Below are 18,285 nucleotides of genomic sequence, written 5' to 3' on the forward strand. Positions count from 1 at the left end.
CTGATGATCGAATTAGGCGTTAAAAAGCTTGTTAGGCTGATAGCTGTAAGTAATGAAACCCTGAAAAGTCGCTAAATGAAAGACATAGTTTTATATCACCCACACAGTACTACCGTCACTCGCCAAACCAAGTCACCTAATTCAATAGATGAAACATTTCAGAATGGCCTCCAATAATTATCTAAATGTAAAATGAGTGAATAAGTTAGTTTCGAGTCAAACAAAATCCTACAGAGTGCCGGTGCTAAGCTACAGCTGACTTGATTGGTTACCATTTATCCGTGTGATGGCTTTCCTCTGTGGGTCTTTAGTGTGCTGTCCGCGTATTTAGATTTGTACAAATTGTCTCGCACTGGCGCATAATACAGAATGAATTGTTAAAGTTCCCTTTAAACATAATTGTGCAATCTCGTGTTGAATTTACGATAGTGTGAAGTATTGTTGTAACTTTTCCAGTGCTCGGGGACTAATGATTAGTGAGCGGGCATCTTGTAATGAGTATTAACGGTAGACTAGCTCTAGAAATAATTTTACTACACTGCTCAACAGAAGTTCGGAATAGTGTCGTTAAATGAAATTTACGATACCAGAGGTCTCATTGACAGGGGCACTTCATACATTATCCAGTTATAGCTCCCTTACTAGAGGGTGTTTACTACTTGCATGCTTTGTGGCCGTTTCCCAGTCATATAAACATGCCGCTGCCGGAGCGACATATCGCGAGCAGTCCAGTAGCAACAACAGCTTCATTCAGATCGTGTTCAGCACTGCAGTAACATGGCACTTAGAGGCATACAACACTTTGATAGAGCAGGATAGGGGCTTCGCTTTCAGCAGGTCACATACACCAAGATGTTGCCGATCGGTTACATGTCACTCAAAGTGTGGTGTCTAAGATGTGGATAAAGCACAGAGAGACGGGAAGTGTGAACATAGTCCTCGTAGTGTCGTCTTCGTATGACAACACTAATCCAGAATCGTTTCCTCCAACTGTCGGCTCGCAGGCTCCCAACATCAACTGCCAGAAACATTGCAGAGGACTTCTCCCAGACAACAGGGATTCGTATCTCAGACCGAACAGTGCGTAGAAAACTGCATCAGGGTGGTCTTCATTCCAGAAGACGAATGAGAAGTTTTGCACTGAACCAAAGGTTCAAATGGTTCAAATGGCTCTGAGCACTATGGGACTCAACTGCTGTGGTCATAAGTCCCCTAGAACTTACAACTACTTAAACCTAACTAACCCTAAGGACATCACACACATCCATGCCCGAGGCAGGATTCGAACCTGCGACCGTAGCGGTCGTGCGGTTCCAGACTGTAGCGCCTTTAACCGCTCGGCCACTCCGGCCGGCTACTGAACCAAAGGAACCGACGCAATCGAAGTACTGGGCTCTTGCACATCAACATTGGACCTTGCATTATGGAGTAATGTCATGTTTGCTGACGAGACCAGGATTGGTTTGCAACGGACACTAGTCGTGTTAGGGTTTGGAAAAGTGCTAGACGACACCAGGAGGAGTTGAGGAAGTCTATCCTTTTGCATGTGGAAGTGACGTTCTGGGCGGCAGACTCCTCTAACAGCCATCTACGCCAATTTGACTGCTCCCCAGTGCCTCCAACAAACGATTGTAAAGCCCTGTAGACGTGAAGTCGGTGACAAATTCATCCTAATCGATGGAAATGCAACGTCTCGGAACCTTCAAAGATGGAACATCAACCAAACGCATTGGCCAGTACAGTCCACAGACATGAATGAAACAGAGCGGCAACGGGACGTGTTCCACCTATCTTCAGGACATCACTGAAGCTGTCATTGAGATCCAGAACATGCCTCGCAGAATGGAGGAAGTCGCCCGTGTGTAGGGAGGACATACTCACTTCTAAAACTGATAATCATTATCATGAGATGCAGATTTTAATCTCAAGTTGTCCTTCAAACAACCTATCAAAACTCTGATCCTGTGTGGCGGACAGACAACGCACTTGACATTGTGTTTCCGAAGAGTTCTCCCAATTTTCGCTGGCACTTTCCGCATAAGGTATGAACATTGCTGCAAAAGGTGTGTCTACTTCCTCTAGTGCAATATTTGGACTTGCTGCTTCCAAGCACCTGTTTCACAGTGGAGGTGGAGTACAACGGAAAGCTCCTGTCCGTTGACGTGACGGTTAAGCGAAAAGCAGATGACACACTAGGGTAAAGCGTTTACAGCAAGCTGCTCAAACTTGCATTCGTATGGCAGTTCTCACTTTTCACGACGTGGAGCACACTGGCAAGCACGGCCCGTCGAGTCTCCCTCCGAAAGAGTTTAGTAACAGGCACCAGGCACGCACCTATAGACAGTTCATCAGAAGAATGGTTGGGGGGAAAAATCAGATCTGACGCACTCCGAAGCTGATAACCGCAGACCCGAGATCGACAGTACGAGGGAGTAAATAACCAAGACGGTGTTGCGGGAAGTCATTGAGTCAGTAGGGAGTTTCTAGATTAGCTAGTACACAGCCATGAGTCGCGAGAGAGAGGCAGCGCTTGTGTCATTTCGGCAGCTGTGGAACAGTGGAGACTGAGGATCGCTTCTTCGGATGCGATAACTTTGTCGTAAACGACGAGTCTGTCGTTCCAACACGACGGATATTTCGTTGCCATTTCAATGGCATAGCTCCGAGTCGTATTGCGATCCTATGATGGGTTAAATCGCTCAGAACAACAGGAAACATTCGTAAGAACATGTCGACAGGTCCTGATAAAAAAGTGAAGACACCTGAAAACGTCGCCACTGTGAGAGAGACAATCATCAAGAGTCCGAAATGATTTGCACGTTAACACGTATATTGTCTACAATTCATTCCGCACAAAATACTGGTGGGGTCAACAGTCGAAAGACAGGGAGAAGACATCGCCGTGCTATGCAAGTGATCTTTGAAGACGACCCTAGTGTTATAGAATTTATGAATGATGACGAGCATTTAACAAACAGAACTATGGTCAACCATACGTCGTTTACGAAAGACCTCTTCACTCCTGAGGTGTGACTGTGTGATTTGCCGTAGTCACTGTCTGTGAAATTGGGCCTTACTATTTTGAGACGGACGGCGTAACAGAGACATTGGACACTAGACGTTACGTGCACACGATAAACTTGTTCGTTTTGCCAGAATTGCTGAGGCGACTGTTAAACACGAGTAATATTTATTTTCATCAGCATGGTGCAACATGACACATTGCAAATGCACGCACGGCAGTTGTGAGGAGCATTTTTCCTTGGACTCTCATTCCTCGTTTATGTGAAGTGCTGTGGCCACTAAGATTACCAGATATGTCCGCTTGTGCCTTTTTCCTCTTAAGGTATTTGAAAGAATGTCTATATGTCCACAGGCACCAGAGTTCAGTGGGACTGAAAGCTGTTTGTGAAAGAAGAGTCGGCTTGATTGACCAATGACTGTTGTTGGCTCGAGTTAGAGGCAGTTTCTGGGAGAAAGTTGAAAATTGTATTCGAGAAACTTGCCGCCACTTGGATGATGTAATTTTTCGCAAGCAACAATGTAAATCATAGATGATGTTAACCTTTGATTTTGGTAAATAGAAATTCCTTAGAATACAACATATAACTTTTTATTTGAAAACTGCCCGTTTCCCGTGGGCCATCCTGTGATAAGTCAGCTGGCTAAAATGTTGTACTGTGTGTGCGACGCTACCCGGCTGAATATCCGTGAACAGGCAAAGAAAATGTAGTTTAACTGATATTGAGCTTTGCTAAAGTATTGATAAGTAAAGAAAAATCAAATAATATTTCTGCGACAGGCGTCCTTCACAATTATGACATTACAGACGGAGCACTAACAAGCTAGTTATCCAGTCTGATGTGTCGAAACATGACCTTAATTTTTTTATACAGCACTAATACACGGAAAGAAGTACAATGTCAAAATTTAGCTGCTAAAACACACAGCAAGTATTTTTAAAAAATGCTGAAACTTGCCAAATTCCTACTCGCCAGATCGCTGGAGAACTGTACACCCTTGCCGTAGCTGTAGTAGACTGAATACGAGCCCTGTGGGCACCTATCTTTGCCTGACAGCATGTCGCTAAACAGATGGCACAACGCAGTCGTAATTGGTATAGCGAATTTCCGTTTCCATTGATAGTTCCTCTGACACAATCGTTCACAGTTACTACTCAGTCGAATTTGCAACTCATTTAATATCCGTAACAAATTTAGCAGTTGCCTTTGTGGTTCAAATGGCTCTAAGCACTATGGGACTTAACATCTGAGGTCATCAGTCCCCTAGAACTTGTTGTTGTTGTTGTGGTCTTCAGTCCTGAGACTGGTTTGATGTAGCTCTCCATGCTACTCTATCCTGTGCAAGCTTCTTCACCTCCCAGTACCTACTGCAACCTACATCCTTCTGAATCTGCTTAGTGTATCGATCTCTTGGTCTCCCTCTACGATTTTTACCCTCCACGCTGCCCTCCAATTCTAAATTTGTGATCCCTTGATGCCTCAAAACATGTCCTACCAACCGATCCCTTCTTCTAGTCAAGTTGTGCCACAAACTTTTCTTCTCCCCAATCCTATTCAATACCTCCTCATTAGTTACGCGATCTACCCACCTTATCTCAGCATTCTTCTGTAGCACCACATTTCGAAAGCTTCTATTCTCTTCTTGTCCAAACTGTTTATCGTCCATGTTTCACTTCCATGCATGGCTACACTCCATACAAATACTTTCAGAAACGACTTCCTGACACTTAAATCTATACTCGATGTTAACAAATTTCTCTTCTTCAGAAACGCTTTCCTTGCCATTGCCAGTCTACATTTTATATTCTCTCTACTTCGACCATCATCAGTTATTTTACTCCCTAAATAGCAAAACTCCTTTACTACTTTAAGTGTCTCATTTCCTAATCTAATTCCCTCAGCATCAACCGATTTAATTTGACTACATTCCTTTATCCTCGTTTTGCTTTTGTTGATGTTCATCTTATATCCTCCTTTCAAGACACTGTCCATTCCGTTCAACTGCTCTTCCAAGTCCTTTGCTGTCTCTGACAGAATTACAATGTCATCGGCGAACCTCAAAGTTTTTACTTCTTCTCCATGAATTTTAATACCTACTCCGAATTTTTCTTTTGTTTCCTTTACTGCTTGCTCAATATACAGATTGAATAACATCGGGGAGAGGCTACAACCCTGTCTCACTCCTTTCCCAACCACTGCTTCCCTTTCATGCCCCTCGACTCTTGTAACTGCCATCTGGTTTCTGTAAAAATTGTAAATAGCCTTTCGCTCCCTGTATTTTACCCCTGCCACCTTCAGAATTTGAAAGAGAGTATTCCAGTTAACGTTGTCAAAAGCTTTCTCTAAGTCTACAAATGCTAGGAACGTAGGTTTGCCTTTTCTTAATCTTTCTTCTACGATAAGTCGTAAGGTTAGTATTGCCTCACGTGTTCCACATTTCTACGGAATCCAAACTGATCTTCCCCGAGGTCCGTTTCTACCAGTTTTTCCATTCGTCTGTAAAGAATTCGCATTAGTATTTTGCAGCTGTGACTTATTAAACTGATAGTTCGGTAATTTTCACTCTGTCAACACCTGCTTTCTTTGGGATTGGAATTATTATATTCTTCTTGAAGTCTGTGGATATTTCGCCTGTCTCATACATCTTGCTCACCAGATGGTAGAGTTTTGTCATGACTGGCTCTCCCAAGGCCATCAGTAGTTCTAATGGAATGTTGTCTACTCCCGGGGCTTTGTTTCGACTCAGGTCTTTCAGTGCTCTGTCAAACTCTTCACGCAGTATCTTATCTCCCATTTCATCTTCATCTACATCATCTTCCATTTCCATAATATTGTCCTCAAGTACATCGCCCTTGTATAAACCCTCTATATACTCCTTCCACCTTTCTGCCTTCCCTTCTTTGCTTAGAACTGGGTTGCCATCTGAGCTCTTGATATTCATACAAGTGGTTCTCTTCTCTCCAAAGGTCTCTTTAATTTTCCTGTAGGCAGTATCTATCTTACCCCTAGTGAGACAAGCCTCTACATCCTTACATTTGTCCTCTAGCCATCCCTGCTTAGCCATTTTGCACTTCCTGTCGGTCTCATTTTTGAGACGTTTGTATTCCTTTTTGCCTGCTTCATTTACTGCATTTTTATATTTTCTCCTTTCATCAATTAAATTCAATATTTCTTCTGTTACCCAAGAATTTCTATTAGCCCTCGTCTTTTTACCTACTTGATCCTCTGCTGCCTTCACTACTTCATCCCTCAGAGTTACCATTCTTTTTCTACTGTGTTTCTTTCCCACATTCCTGTCAATTGTTCCCTTATGCTCTCCCTGAAACTCTGTACAACCTCTGGTTCTTTCAGTTTATCCGGGTCCCATCTCCTTAAATTCCCGCCTTTTTGCAGTTTCTTCAGTTTCAATCTGCAGTTCATAACCAATAGATTGTGGTCAGAATCCACATCTGCCCCTGGAAATGTCTTACAATTTAAAACCTGGTTCCTAAATCTCTGTCTTACCATTATGTAATCTATCTCATACCTTTTAGTATCTCCAGGATTCTTCCAGGTATACAACCTTGTTTCATAATTCTTGAACCAAGTGTTAGCTATGATTAAGTTACGCTCTGTGCAAAATTGTACAAGGCGGCTTCCTCTTTCATTTCTTCCCCCCAATCCATACTCACCTACTATGTTTCCTTCTCTCCCTTTTCCTACTGACGAATTCCAGTCACCCATGACTATTAAATTTTCGTCTCCCTTCACTACCTGAATAATTTCTTTTATCTCGTCATACATTTCATCAATTTCTTCATCATCTGCAGAGCTAGTTGGCATATAAACTTGTACTACTGTAGTAGGCATGGGCTTTGTGTCTATCTTGGCCACAATAATGCGTTCACTATGCTGTTTGTAGTAGCTAACCCGCACTCCTATTTTTTTATTCATTATTAAACCTACTCCTGCATTACCCCTATTTGATTTTGTATTTATAACCCTGTAATCACCTGACCAAAAGTCTTGTTCCTCCTGCCACCGAACTTCACTAATTCCCACTATATCTAACTTTAACCTATCCATTTCCCTTTTTAAATTTTCTAACCTACCTGCCCGATTAAGGGATCTGACATTCCACGCTCCGATCCGTAGAATGCCAGTTTTGTTTCTCCTGATAACGACGTCCTCTTGAGTAGTCCCCGCCCGGAGATCCGAATGGGGGACTTTTTTACCTCCGGAATATTTTACCCAAGAGGACGCCATCATCATTTAATCATACAGTAAAGCTGCATGTCCTCGGGAGAAATTACGGCTGTAGTTTCCCCTTGCTTTCAGCCGTTCGCAGTACCAGCACAGCAAGGCCGTTTTGGTTAATGTTACAAGGCCAGATCAGTCAATCATCCAGACTGTTGCCCCTGCAACTACTGAAAAGGCTGCTGCCCCTCTTCAGGAACCACATGTTTGTCTGGCCTCTCAACAGATACCTCTCCGTTGTGGTTGCACCTACGGTACGGCCATCTGTATCGCTGAGGCACGCAAGCCTCCCCACCAACGGCAAGGTCCATGGTTCAGAACTTAGAACTACTTAAACCTAACTAACCTATGGACATCACACACATTATTGCCCGAAGCAGGATTCTAACCTGCGACCGTAGCAGTCGCACGGTTCCAGACTGTATGCCTTTGTGGTATCACTAGCTGCTAACAATGGAAATAGAACTGAATTTATTTTCTTTGTGATTTCTTGGCATATGCTCGGTCACAGGATCTGCCTTTGTGAAGAGATTTTCGCAGAAACGTGGGATCCGATTAATGTTTTCGACATTAGAAAGATGAAATGTGAAGAACCCAGTGTGCAAATCAGAATCACCTACATCTCCTGAAGACCTACACATGTGCGTTTATTAGTTAATTCTTGGACATTCTTTCCAACGATGTCGATATTTCGTTAGAAACTGTGGTAAGAGTAGCAGAAACAAGTAATAACTCAGACAGTTCTGTGAATTGTAGTTCGAACGATGATTGTTATGCTAATTAAAGTCCAGAACAAAAACAAAGTACCTTCCAAGCCCTATAAAACATGTATAGTAAAAGCTTTCAGTGAGAAAGAAAAGGCTGTAAATTTTTTGTTAAAGTAAGGGAGAAAACACTTAAGCTGTGTACACAGCTAATTTTGTTCCGTAAAATGTGAACAAGATTGGTATAAATGGAAGAAAGATTTACACGAAACGAAATATGCGCCAAAATGAAACTCGCAAAAGTGTGAAATGAAAACTATTCGAAACATTTAGAACTGTTCGTGAGAGTGAATGCATTGTCACCGAAGGAGATGTACGAAACTGGATGAATTGTATGTGAGATGGACATTACTGATTTCTAGGCATCTTCGGCTTAATTTAACAAATTCAGTAAATTGTATGGTAAAAGAAGTCGCCGATGCGAGACGAAGCTTATTCATATTCAACAATTCCAGTGATAATTATCGCCGCGCGGAGTGGCCGCGCGGTTTGCGGCGCAATGTCACGCATTGCACGGCCGCTCCCGCTGGAGGTTCGAGTCCTCCCTCGTCGGGCATGCGTGTGTGTATTGTTCTTATCATTAGTTACTTTAAGTAGTGTGTGAGTCTCGGGACCGATGACCTCAGCTGTTTGGTCCCTTAGGAATTCACACACATTTGAACATTTCATAATTATCGGTGGATTACTGTTTCCGCAACTTTATCTTTGCCTTCAGGAGCGTCAAGACAAATTAGGACGAAAAATAATAATAAAAAAAGATTCTTTTACTTGCAAAAGTCTTGTAATCGACGTAGCAAAATTTTGAAAAATGAGGAACAATAATTCTGAATGCTGCTTTTGTAACGTTTTCTTACCATTTGCAGAGAATAATTCATTGTATTTAGGAGGGCGACGAGAATACTGTTAATATAATTCAATTTCCACGTGCACCTAATTGTGTGATTCAGCCTTTCGAAAAGAAAAAAAAAAAGAAAAAGAAAAATCAACCGAGTAAAGCATTTGTCAGGTAACTGTCGGGCAGCATAATTTGCAATTGCTCTTTGTCATTGCAGGTTTATCAGCGGAACAGTATTGTTAAGCTTCAGTCGTTTCTGCATTGTCAGCTTGCATCACCTCCATTCCAGTTCTGTCTAATTAACTAGTAATTACTGTGAAGTGCCTGAATGCATTAAGTTCTCTGTTACCAGAAATGCCTAGTGAAAGGGAAGTGTTTGGTTTCTTCATGCAATAGACACTTCTCATTTTCGTGACAACTACAGGGAGCAAACAAGCAACTGTTTCATTGTTAGCAAAATATATGTTCTTTTGCTTGTGCCTGTGTCCCACAGGTTTCGCAGGGTCGGCATGCTTACGGTCGGATTTGGCATGGTTAATTGAAGGGGTGGTCGGATGCCCTTCCTGTCGCTACCCCGTACCCACCCGTATGAAATCTGTGTACCCCAGCTGTCTGTGACTAGTGTAAACCATGAAATAGTGCAAATGTGTTTCAAATGTCTGCGAGTCGTGTAACTGAGGCGGCACGTAAGGACCAGCCCGGTATTCACCTAGTGGGATGTGGAAAACCGCCTAGAAACCACATCCAGGCTGGCCGGCACAACAGCTCTTCGTCGTTACTCCGCCGGGCGGATTCGATCCAGGGCCGGCGCGCCTACTCGAGTCCCGGAAGCAGCGCATTAGCGCTCTCGGCTAACCTGGTGGGTTAGCAAAATATACGTTATTATTATAAAATTATCATAAGAACTGTGCTACAGGAATTCTTGTATAATATTTAAGTCAACAAATTAAGGTCTCGATTGATGGAAGTCGGCTGTAATGTGACATCACACAGCCTTGATTTTCAAAAAAATGGTGCAGGTGGCTCTAAGCACTATAGGACTTAACATCTGAGGTCATCAGTCCCCTGGACTTAGAACTACTTAAACCAGCTAACCTAAGGACAACACACACATCCATGTCCGAGGCAGGATTCGAACCTGCGACTGTAGCAGCAGCGCGATTCCGGACTGAAACGCCGAGAACCGCTCGGTCACAGTGGCGGGCGCCTTGATTTTCTTCCCTCTGCTAGTCACTTTTGTAAGAAATAAATCTGCAAACTGCAACAGTTTAGCTGTCGATATGAACTACTAGTTGTTTAAAAATTGATGAAGTGAGGCATTTTTGGTATCATTGAAGAACTTAAAATTCACATGTGTAAACTTTGGACTTTGCGCTACGCGGCACTCTGTCCTCTTGTCGCGGCTACGTCTACTTAATCGCCGATTCCAGCACTAGGCAGGCAGTGCTGCGCAAACCGCTGTTATAAGAGGCTCTTCGTGAGGCAAATATGAATAACTTCAACACTTTTAAAAAACTACTTGCATTGCGCCTTAGCAGCTAAAATTTTGATAGTGCATTCATTTCGCTATAATCTTCCCGTGTGAGAAATTTCAGGACAGGTTTCGACATGTCGGATTGGACCAATTCTTTGTAGGTACAAGTAGCACTCGCGAGCAGCGGCTTGGATTGTGTCACTTCACACCATTGTGGTCATATATTCTGCTAGAGAATGAAACAAAGTGAGAGAACGAGGTGGTAACAATTTGCAGTACTGCGGTTGGATATGTACGGTGTTTTGATAAGTCACGTTCCGTGCAGAATAAGGCGCCATGGTAATTAAAGATTTCCGTACTTAAGATTGGGTCGGTTGGGTTTATTCCAAAATTTCTGATGCATTACTCAAGCGGCGGTAGAACCTGCTATTAACGCTAAGTTTTCACTAGCCTTTCTTAAGAGCTACATTATGTTATTACTTACCAATTCCGTTGATAAGGATACAAGGAAGAATCAAATTGAAGACATAAAACATGGGCCTCCGCCGCAGCCGAATGATATACGTAATGTCGGGGTACGGCTCTGGACAGCACGAGTAAAACTCGACGTGGCGCACTGCGTCGAAGCTGACCAGGTCGAACTCGCCATTGGCCTGATAGTTGCTGACATCACCCTCTTCCGTCTGCTTCACCAAGTCTAACTGCGGGACAAGCAGGAATTAACTGCTATAATGTATACACAATTACGTAATACAGTAAGTGCCAAGAATCTGACATTATTGCCATTGTAAAGTAAAACGAGAATAATCCAATGTTTGAAAAACGAAAGGCGATGAATACCTGATAGCCATCGTATGTCCAGGATGCCCACTTCATATTACAACTCTGAATATCGAACGGGAAGTATTCGACATTTATGTCACACGAACTGCGGAAAATACCGTGGCTGAGCCACACCACTTCTCCCGTGTACGTCACTATGACGTTCGTGTTGATCACAGCCGAGTTATACTGCGAATCGGCGCTGTGAACAATCGAGCATTGTTTACACGTTAAGGACATTAGTTTTCATGGAACAAATTTCGTGATGACAAGAAAGATAAAACATACAAATTTTTCAAACTAACATAAATGGTTCAATATTCAGCACAAGATAACGGCTATAACAAGAGAAGCTACGCGACGGTAGATGATTAAAGCACAGTAGTGGATGTCTAGAGTACGTTAACACTAAAAACCGACATAAAGTAGGACTGACATGTAAAATCTTAATAGGTAGGCCGAATGAGAGACTAAGGTTTGTGAGAAGGGTTCTGGGAAAGTGCAGCTCGTTTGTAAAGGAAGTTACGTACAAGATGCTACTGCGACAAATCTAGACCACTGATCCACCGATTGGAGTCCTCATCGAGTGGACCTAATAGCAGACATCGTACGAATTCATACACGCGCTGCTAGCACCGTAACCGGCTGGTATAGCCCATACGAAAGTGTAACAGGGGTGATGTTATTCTTGTGAAACCCCGTTGAGTAGATTTAGACAACCGATACACAATGATAAATAAGGAAACGTTTACCATAACATTTTTTTTTCTTTAGACGTGACAGTTTCAATAACATCTTCAAATTCGATGAGGAATGTGCAACAATTATGATGACATCATCGTATATCTCGCGTAACTACAGCATGTACATGAGACAAATCAGGTTTGGGAGGCTACAGAACGTGCAAACAATCATATTCGCACTCTCAATAAGCAAATAAAGTAGGACAGTAAGTCATTAATATTAGTACTCTCACCGAAACATAACGTAAAAATGGTTCAAATGGCTCTGAACACTATGGGACTTAACTTCTAAGGTCATCAGTCCCCTAGAACTTAGAACTACTTAAACGTAACTAACCTAAGGACATCACACACATCCACGCCCGAGGCAGGATTCGAACCTGCGACCGTAGCGGTCGCGCGGTTCCAGACTGTAGCGCCTAGAACCACTCGGCCACCACGGCCGGCAAACATAACGCAAAGTGGCTTGCAGAGTGTGTAGGTAGACACTGAATAATTGTAAAATACGGATATAATTATTTTTGGATTTTCAGTAATATGCGTAGCAGAAATTTTGTGGTATTTTGTATGAAGTAATGCAGTACAACGTGTTTTCATAATGTTCCCAGACATTTCATTGTTTGAGGAGCTACTGCTCTTTACTACCAATGGTCTATCAGGAGTGCTATGCCCCTATCTTCCTACAAAATGGAATCCTAATAAGGCTATAGATCTATATTTCTTATATACAGAAAACACTGACATAAGTAAAAGTCACGTCAACTGCCAGAAAAAATCAGAGTTATCCTGGAAAGCAGCACCAAGGTTTTGGATAATCTTTTTTGTATTTTACTTTTTAATTTGCATAAATCTGCCATTACGGGTATTACTGTAGTCGTTTAAGTGTCAAAAATGTTTGTTTTGTCGAGAAGAAGGAAAAATAATATATTACCAGTAAACACCCACACTCGATTCTTTAAAGAATCAAACTCCAAAGTTTCAAACATCACACATCCTGAACTATGGGTTGTTCAATGATATAATTTTGCTGGTATATTAAAGTGATACATGTAGATACTGTTTGCAAAATGTGTCATGAATATAGTTAGTAATGAAGAGTAGTAAATTAAAACGTATGCAGGAACAGCAAAACTGGAAGAAATTAGCAAGTGCTCACAGCATCAAATATTGAATGAATAAAGTTTGGGTAATTTCAGCGTCGTGTGATACGCCGCTTCAGGACACTAATACAGTTCGTAACTGCCTATATACCGGCACCTAATTTGCACCACTGCTATAAAATTCGTACGTCTTGTACTAAGTGACATTTAGTGAGCTCCTCGTAGCCAAAATCTCAGGTGTGGCCTGTGTGTGTTAAGGGACAGACCGTCTGCAGACAGCGTTGATTTTGTTATAGTTTTGACCTTTTTGTGTACGTGGCGAAGGGAATTACTGTTATTAGGTATCTGGTAACATGACGTTTTATTTATGGTTGAATGTACAGGAAATAATCTTTATTTTCAGATAGCATGAATGTGTATCCTTTGTGGTTCGTTTGTAGGATGTTGACAAAGAGGAAATGGAGACGTTCCTTATTATGTACCGCTATAAGTATCATATATTCTACCGGTACAAACTGAGATACTTGCTCTTAAAGTGAGCTTTAAAAATGCGATTATCATTACAATTGCAGCATAATGTTTGGAAATGATATTGTGAATTTTAAAGTGTTCTTTAACCTAACTTATTAATTAAATAATTATTCAGTACTACAGTGTTGCAACAGAAAGAAGCTGAGGAAAGTGGAGCACAGATGAACTGCATTTAAGTGTAACGTTATACCTAAATGGAGATCACGGATTAAATGAATCAGCACGCGTATAAAGTGTGAGTAAGTCAACAATTAAGAGGCACGCAGAAAACAAAAAATGAAAATGCAAATTGGGGCCGCGCGGGGTAGCCGTCTTACCACGGTTCGCGCGGCTCCCCCCGTCGGAGGTTCGATTCCTCCCTTGGGGATGGGTGTGAGTGTTGTCCTTAGTGTAAGTTAGTTTAAGTTAGATTAAGAAGTGTGTAAGCCTAGGGACCGATGACTTCAGCAGTTTGGTCCCATAGAACTTGCCACAAATTTCCAAATTTTTTTGCAAATTGGGATATAAAAGTTTTTGGCGGCAGTTGCATGTTTTCCGACGAAGTTTAAACCGGATTGGAAGAGCATATTCTTACATTTGAAGAGATAATGTCCGGTTGAAGCATGTTGGATGTACACTGAAGAGCCAAAGGATCTGGTACACCTGCATCATATCATGTAGTCTCCCCCCCCCCCCCCCATCCCACCCCCCAGCCCCACGAGCACGCCATTGTAGCAGCAGTAACTGATCTAACAACTACGCCAGACACTTGTTGTCTTATATAGGCGTTGCCGACCGCAGCGCAATATTCTGCCTGTTTACGTATCTCTTTATTTGAATACGCATGTCTATACCAGATTCTTTGAGGTCAGTGTAAGAAAACAGGCATTCGACATTGCTAAAGGACATGGACTGCCTCATAATTCCAATGCAGCAGAGCCGATGGGAGTACCAGAGAAAATCATTCGTAAAACAGAGAAAGGCCAATGGAATGGAAGAAATGATTAGCTGCATGAAATGCAAAATTTGGATTCTTGCAGTGGTGGGAGAAGGAGGGAAATAATGATACAAGAACTAAAATATGTAACTTTTACTTAGGCTTGTACGTGTCTTTAAACTGAGGGACGTTATTTACAAGGGTGGCAGAATTTATGCTCTCAGTGATACAAATTAGGAAACCAGATTCTTAATTTGTACCATTTGCACACGAGTAGAAAATTAAATGTAGTGTGTTTATTTTTCTTAGAATCTCCAGTCTTTAAATAATTTTCTAACTTCCCGTTAAATAGTAGGCTATAATAAATAAAATGTCAAAACTGGTATAATTAAGGCAACTTGCCGCTGCTTGACTTATTGTGTTAAACATTTAACATAAGATCGTAGTTTACAATGAACAGATTATGACAGCGTTTTAAATTTTTAAATTCGGTTTATGACTGTGTGAAATATCGAAAATCCAATTTTTCTTACCACTGGAAGTCGGTAGGCAACGTGTAACTGGTTAAATGTTCCACATAGCTTTTTATTGAAATAGATAAACTTGCCTGTGTAAAACTACATGTGCTTTAACTGACTGAGAATGTTTCTTGCCTCGTTTAAGAGAAGCTGTAATGATTAATTTTATTTAAAAGTTGCTAATTTATGCTAATTTAATCGTTTGATTAACTCCTATGTGGTGTGATTCTTTCAGTGACAAAGCTTATTTATTCAATAAATTTCAGTGTTGAATGTGATTCCTTCCTTGTCTCTTCATTAACTACGAACAAGGAAAGAAAGAACCAAAGAAGACAACGATGAGACTCCAAACCTCTTCTGTACAGCGTGTCCTATTCAAATCTCCCTCTTTTCAAAGATCCAGGAAAAAAAAACCACATTAGGTACGACAATGAAAAATACACCACATTGTAGAGCATCTCAAAGAATTTACTTATTTATCATCAATACACCTCTACGTGTGAACCATTTGTAGCACGAAGCATGGGCGTACCCAGCGATGGGCAGGGGGGGGGGGGGGGCGGGGGCGGCTGCCCCCCCCAGAAGATATTCGCAGTTTTTTACTAGTTTACTGTTTTATTTAATAAGAAATGCTGTATGTTTCTCGGATTGTACAAGTGCATTATTGTATTTAAAATGTTTAGTAAAAGCAGTTTTTCACTGGTTAACTGTTTTATTTAATAAGAAATGCTGTATGTTGTCTCGAGTCCTTGTTTCCTGAGACTAGTATGACCTGCCCCCCCACCCCCCACCCCTCCTAGTTCAGATCCTGGGTACGTCCTTGCCACGAAGAATATCGAGTCTATATTCAAATTCTTGCCAAGTTCTTTGTAACATTTTCTCTGTTATTGTTGCAATCTCATTAGTGATACAATGTCGCAACGTAGGAGTATCGTCCACTTTGGTCGCATACACGCGGTCCTTCATGAATCACCAGCTGAAGAAATCAAGCGGCCTAATGACGGGTGAACGTGATGGCCAGGCAATGTGTCCTGTGTGTCCGATCCAACGATTGGGAAATTTCCTATCCAGGAACTTGCGAACAGCCGTTGACCAATGCAGTGGAGCTCCATCTTGTTGAAAAATGATTTTGGGTTACAAGTCTTGTATCTGAGGGTACACAAACTGCTCCAACATGTTCAGATACAGTGACCCATTCACTGCTTGTTCCGCAAAGAAGAACGGTCCAACAAACCTGTCGTGCATTAGCCCGCACCAGACGTTTAGTTTAGGGCTGCCACAAACACATTCAATGACAATGTGCGGATTTTGCCAACCCTAAATCCGAACATTATTCCTATTTATACTTCCCAATAGATGAAAGACTGCCTCATCTGAGAATAAACATCTTTCGGGGAAGTTGGCATCCATATCGATACGCTGCAGCATATCCGCAGCAAATTGTTGTCGGCGTGGTTTGTCGTTCGGCGTCAGCTGTTGCAGAATTTGTACTTTGTAAGCACACATGCGAAGATGCTGGTGAACTACATGATGCAATGTTGATCGAGGTACATCAAGTTGCCTAGATGCTTGACTTACATGGGCTTCTGAGAAACGTTTGTCTGATGACCTCCACTGTCTCTTCTGAAACTCTGTAACGTGCACCACCAGAATGTTTCAGAACACTTCCTGTTGCCAAAATTATAGGAAATTCATACACACGACGATAATTTCTTTGCACAGTAATCGGCGATTTTGTTTCTGCAAACCACACTACTGCTTGCGTGCGCTGCTGCGGAGTCGCCATTTTCATTTCATGCGACCATGCTGCACTCTAGCGACGATACTTGGCACTTGGAATAAAACAACCTCTTGTTTTACATTCCTGTTGCAATACCCTAATGAAATACTCTCCGACGAGACAATTCATTGAAAGTTGCGTTATTTCAATTGTATCTAATAAGTTATTTCGCGTAATACATTAAATCTCATAAAGTTTATTATTTCATTTGTTTACTTGTATGTCATGTTTGTCAAATATATGTTCGCTATATTTTGTATTCAATAATGAAGCCATAATTAAGAAAAAATAGGTTGGTATTGTTGTTTTTCTGTATTTTATATAATGTGATGTATATTTTATGTAAAAATCTTTTACATTGTATACGCCAGTTTCGGCATATAATACGCAAGGTTTTGTGGATAGTTACTCATAATAATGTTAAACTTTTAATTGTTAATTTTATAAATTTGGACTGTAGTTTTGTTGTTTTCATTGTTAAAAACGTATAAATACGAGGAGGACACGGCTCAGGGAAGTTCAGTTTAAGATGCAACCACTGTGTCGCACTTGTGTAACTTGATCCAGTTAGCAGATGGAATGGACCGGGACAACGACTACTTCAGCAGCAGCAGCAGCAGCAGCAGCAGGAAGCAGATTACTCCGAGTTACACCCAACTAAGATACGCATAAACAATGAATTGAACTATATATGTGTCACTGCAAAACTAATTACTAAAGTGTAATGTTTGGAAACTGTTCTAGCAGTAAACATATACATTTGTCTCAAAGTCATCTTTGAGCGGTGGAGGCCAAAGTGATCAATAAGATACCCCAATGATCACGCGTTCTTGATATCTATCGAAGACAATTGTTACAATAAACTTTTGAGGTTCTTTTCTAAATCAAATAATCTCTTTCAGTGTCGGAATTTTTGCCGCAATACCAATTTCACAGTTTCTTTACAAGGTGGTGGAGGAGCTGGGATAGTCGTAAGTCTATCAGGAGTGCTAATACCTGTGAATTTCCAGGTGTCATAAATAAATGAAAGATGAATCTTGTTTATATGTGTGGATGCAAGAAATCTAACGCTCAACTGTAAGGACCTGTAACATCGCCGATGGACGGAAGATGGGTACTCAGTTTTTCAATTATATTGGTCTGGGACTAAATTCAGTGTTAACTTCAGTTGTTCAATGCTTACAAAGTGCTACAATAAATGTTCAATAGCTGCAGTTAAAGATTTTATCTGTGTGACGATTCGTGGGTAGAGAACATTATTTATTGATTTTGAGCAGTGTTGCAAGTATAATAATATTCTTCACTTACCTATGACCACTAGCTCGGGTAGGGAAATTTGTGCTTCGACTCCTAATTTAAATTCTGAAACTCATAGCCGCGCGGGATTAGCCGAGCGGTCTTGGGCGCTGCAGTCATGGACTGTGCGGCTGGTCCCGGCGGAGGTTCGAGTCCTCCCTCGGGCATGGGTGTGTGTGTTTGTCCTTAGGATAATTTAGGTTACGTAGTGTGTACGCTTATGGACTGATGACATTAGCAGTTAAGT

At 41.6% G+C, this 18,285-nt stretch overlaps 1 protein-coding gene across 1 annotated transcript in view; it reads right to left on the reverse strand.

The window, feature by feature from the left end:
- The window catches only part of LOC126435139 (neuronal acetylcholine receptor subunit alpha-7-like), a 615,709-nt gene that overhangs the window by 56,977 nt on the left and 540,447 nt on the right, over positions 1 to 18,285 (reverse strand). The window contains exons 3-4 of the mRNA XM_050090462.1: positions 11,173 to 11,356; positions 10,817 to 11,033 (exon numbers count right to left, since the gene is read on the reverse strand). Of these exons, the coding sequence (XP_049946419.1) occupies positions 10,817 to 11,033; positions 11,173 to 11,356 (401 nt within the window). The remainder of the gene's footprint in view (positions 1 to 10,816; positions 11,034 to 11,172; positions 11,357 to 18,285) is intronic.

This window comes from Schistocerca serialis, chromosome 1, assembly GCF_023864345.2.
Source record: "Schistocerca serialis cubense isolate TAMUIC-IGC-003099 chromosome 1, iqSchSeri2.2, whole genome shotgun sequence".
Taxonomy (NCBI): Eukaryota; Metazoa; Arthropoda; class Insecta; order Orthoptera; family Acrididae; genus Schistocerca; species Schistocerca serialis.